Genomic DNA, 2,098 nt, shown 5'->3' on the forward strand with positions numbered 1-2,098 from the left:
GGCCGCTATGAGTCTTACTTTTGTTAGTTCTTAAGTTCAGTTCTGCTTTTGCATTTATGAAATAAAGAGCCATCGCTCCTACATTGAAACTCCGACGATCCGTCGTAAAACACTTATCATTACAAATCTGACTGAGTCTCTAGGCTACTTCAGGGGAAATTTGTTACATATATCCCTACAAAATCAGAAGTGGGCCGATCTCGTGCCAAATAAACAATTAAAAACAATTAAAGAAATGTCAACAAAATCGCGAAATTATCTGGAATCAATTAGTAATCACGACGAAGACGGCGATGTAAGCAACGGTGAAGACGAATATGAAGAAGATCTGAAATTAGAGAACAACGAAGATGACAACGATAATGGCGACGAAGAAGGACTCAAAGACAATGACAAAGCCGGAGGCGAAGGAAACGACAAACACGGAGGTGAAACTAAAGGAAAAGATGGCGAAAAAAATAACAGCAAAGTTGGCGGCGATCGAAGCAGAAAAGACGGAGGCAAAAGGAACAGCAAAGATGGAGACGAGAGCAACAGCAAAGACGGCGGCGTAAACAACAACGACGACGGCGGCGATTGAGAAGACAAAGATGAGAATTATGCACGCAATGACAGGAATGAAGCCGGCAGTAGCCGCAAAAGCAGCGCCAGTGAAGAGGTGAAAAAAGGCAACTTTGCGAAGTCGAAGCTGTTGGAATTTCACAACCCAAGCATCGACATTTTGTTGGGTATGGCAACACAGGTTGTGAGTGAATTTTCGGGGGAAACTTGCGCACTAAAATGGATTACGCAAATGAATAATATTGCAACCATTTATGGAATTAGTGGACAATATGTTAAGATGTTGATGATTAGTAAAATCAAAGAAAAAGCAAACGTGTGGCTACATGCAAACCCTAAACGCATCATGCTACCGTTGGAGGAGTTAACTGCTGAGCTAATTTCAATGTTTTCGGATAAAGTTTCGAAGTTAGAGGCAAGGCGTCAATTCGAGAACCGTAAATGGAGTTCCAGTGAAAGTTTTGGAAGTTACATGGACGATAAAGTGATGGTTGGTCAGAGAATCAACATAGATGCAGAAGAGATGATAAGTCGCATCATTGAAGGAGTTCCTAATCAAGGGCTGCGTAATCAAGCACATATTCAGTGCTTCGAAAATGTTGCACATATTAAACGTGCATTTGCGGAGGTGAAGTTGCCTAAATCTTATGGTGACAAAAAGGAGGCAGCAGTGAACAAGGACGAAAAGGACAGCAAAAACACGCCTTGCTATAATTGCAACGCTAAAGGACATTGGGCGCAGGAGTGTAGGAAGCCAAGACGGCAGAAAGGATTGTGCTATGCATGTGGCGAAATGGGACATTTTGTGGCGAAGTGCCTGAAAAACAAAACTAAGAACGAGGTCAAGAACAATTATGTAAGATATTTTGAAATTTACTTTAGGAATTTTCTAAAGTACCCGAAGATGTTTGTGAAATGCCATTTTTAAGTTCATATCATGGAATAAATGAAAGTTGTTTGGAAACTTATGGCAAAATATTATGTTATATAAAGAAAAAATTCAATAAAGTAAATTTTCATTTAGTTGTTGCAGCAAACAAATCTATGAGTCATGATGTAGTCCTGGGAAGGGACTTTATGGAAGCATGTGATCTAAATCTGAACCTTGACACCTTGAAGTTGGTTCTGGTAGAAAATTTAGAGAATGTTAAAATCAGTTATGGTGTTAGTGATGAAGAGCAAATAATTAGTGATGTTGTTGAACAGAAAGGAATTAGTGATGTTAATAAGGTTAGTGAAGAAAGTCGGATAATAAGCAAAGAGGTAATAGTTAGTAATGAACAAAAGAGTAGAAATGCAGTTAGGTTACAAGAAGCAATGAAAATTGACATAAATGTAGTGGAAAAGGAACTGATGAATATTAATATTGAAGATGAATCTGTAGAATACAAAATTGGTAAACAAGTTATTAAAATTATAGAAAATTTTTATGTTAATAAACAAAGACCAAAGGAACCAGAGGTTAAGTGTGAAATAAAGCTGAGGTTGGATGACTCGAAACCGTTAGGTTAGCTTATACAGAGAGAGCAAAGTTACA

At 38.2% G+C, this 2,098-nt stretch overlaps 1 protein-coding gene across 1 annotated transcript; it reads left to right on the top strand.

Annotated features, from left to right (window-relative positions):
• Positions 1 to 235: 235 nt before the first annotated feature.
• Positions 236 to 580, top strand: LOC123257675 (uncharacterized protein DDB_G0290685-like). The gene has a single exon (XM_044717498.1). It carries the CDS (start codon positions 236 to 238, stop codon positions 578 to 580), a length of 345 nt encoding a protein of 114 aa, XP_044573433.1.
• Positions 581 to 2,098: the final 1,518 nt, after the last annotated feature.

The sequence above is a fragment of the Drosophila ananassae genome, chromosome XR (genome assembly GCF_017639315.1).
Source record: "Drosophila ananassae strain 14024-0371.13 chromosome XR, ASM1763931v2, whole genome shotgun sequence".
In the NCBI taxonomy this organism is placed as follows: Eukaryota; Metazoa; Arthropoda; class Insecta; order Diptera; family Drosophilidae; genus Drosophila; species Drosophila ananassae.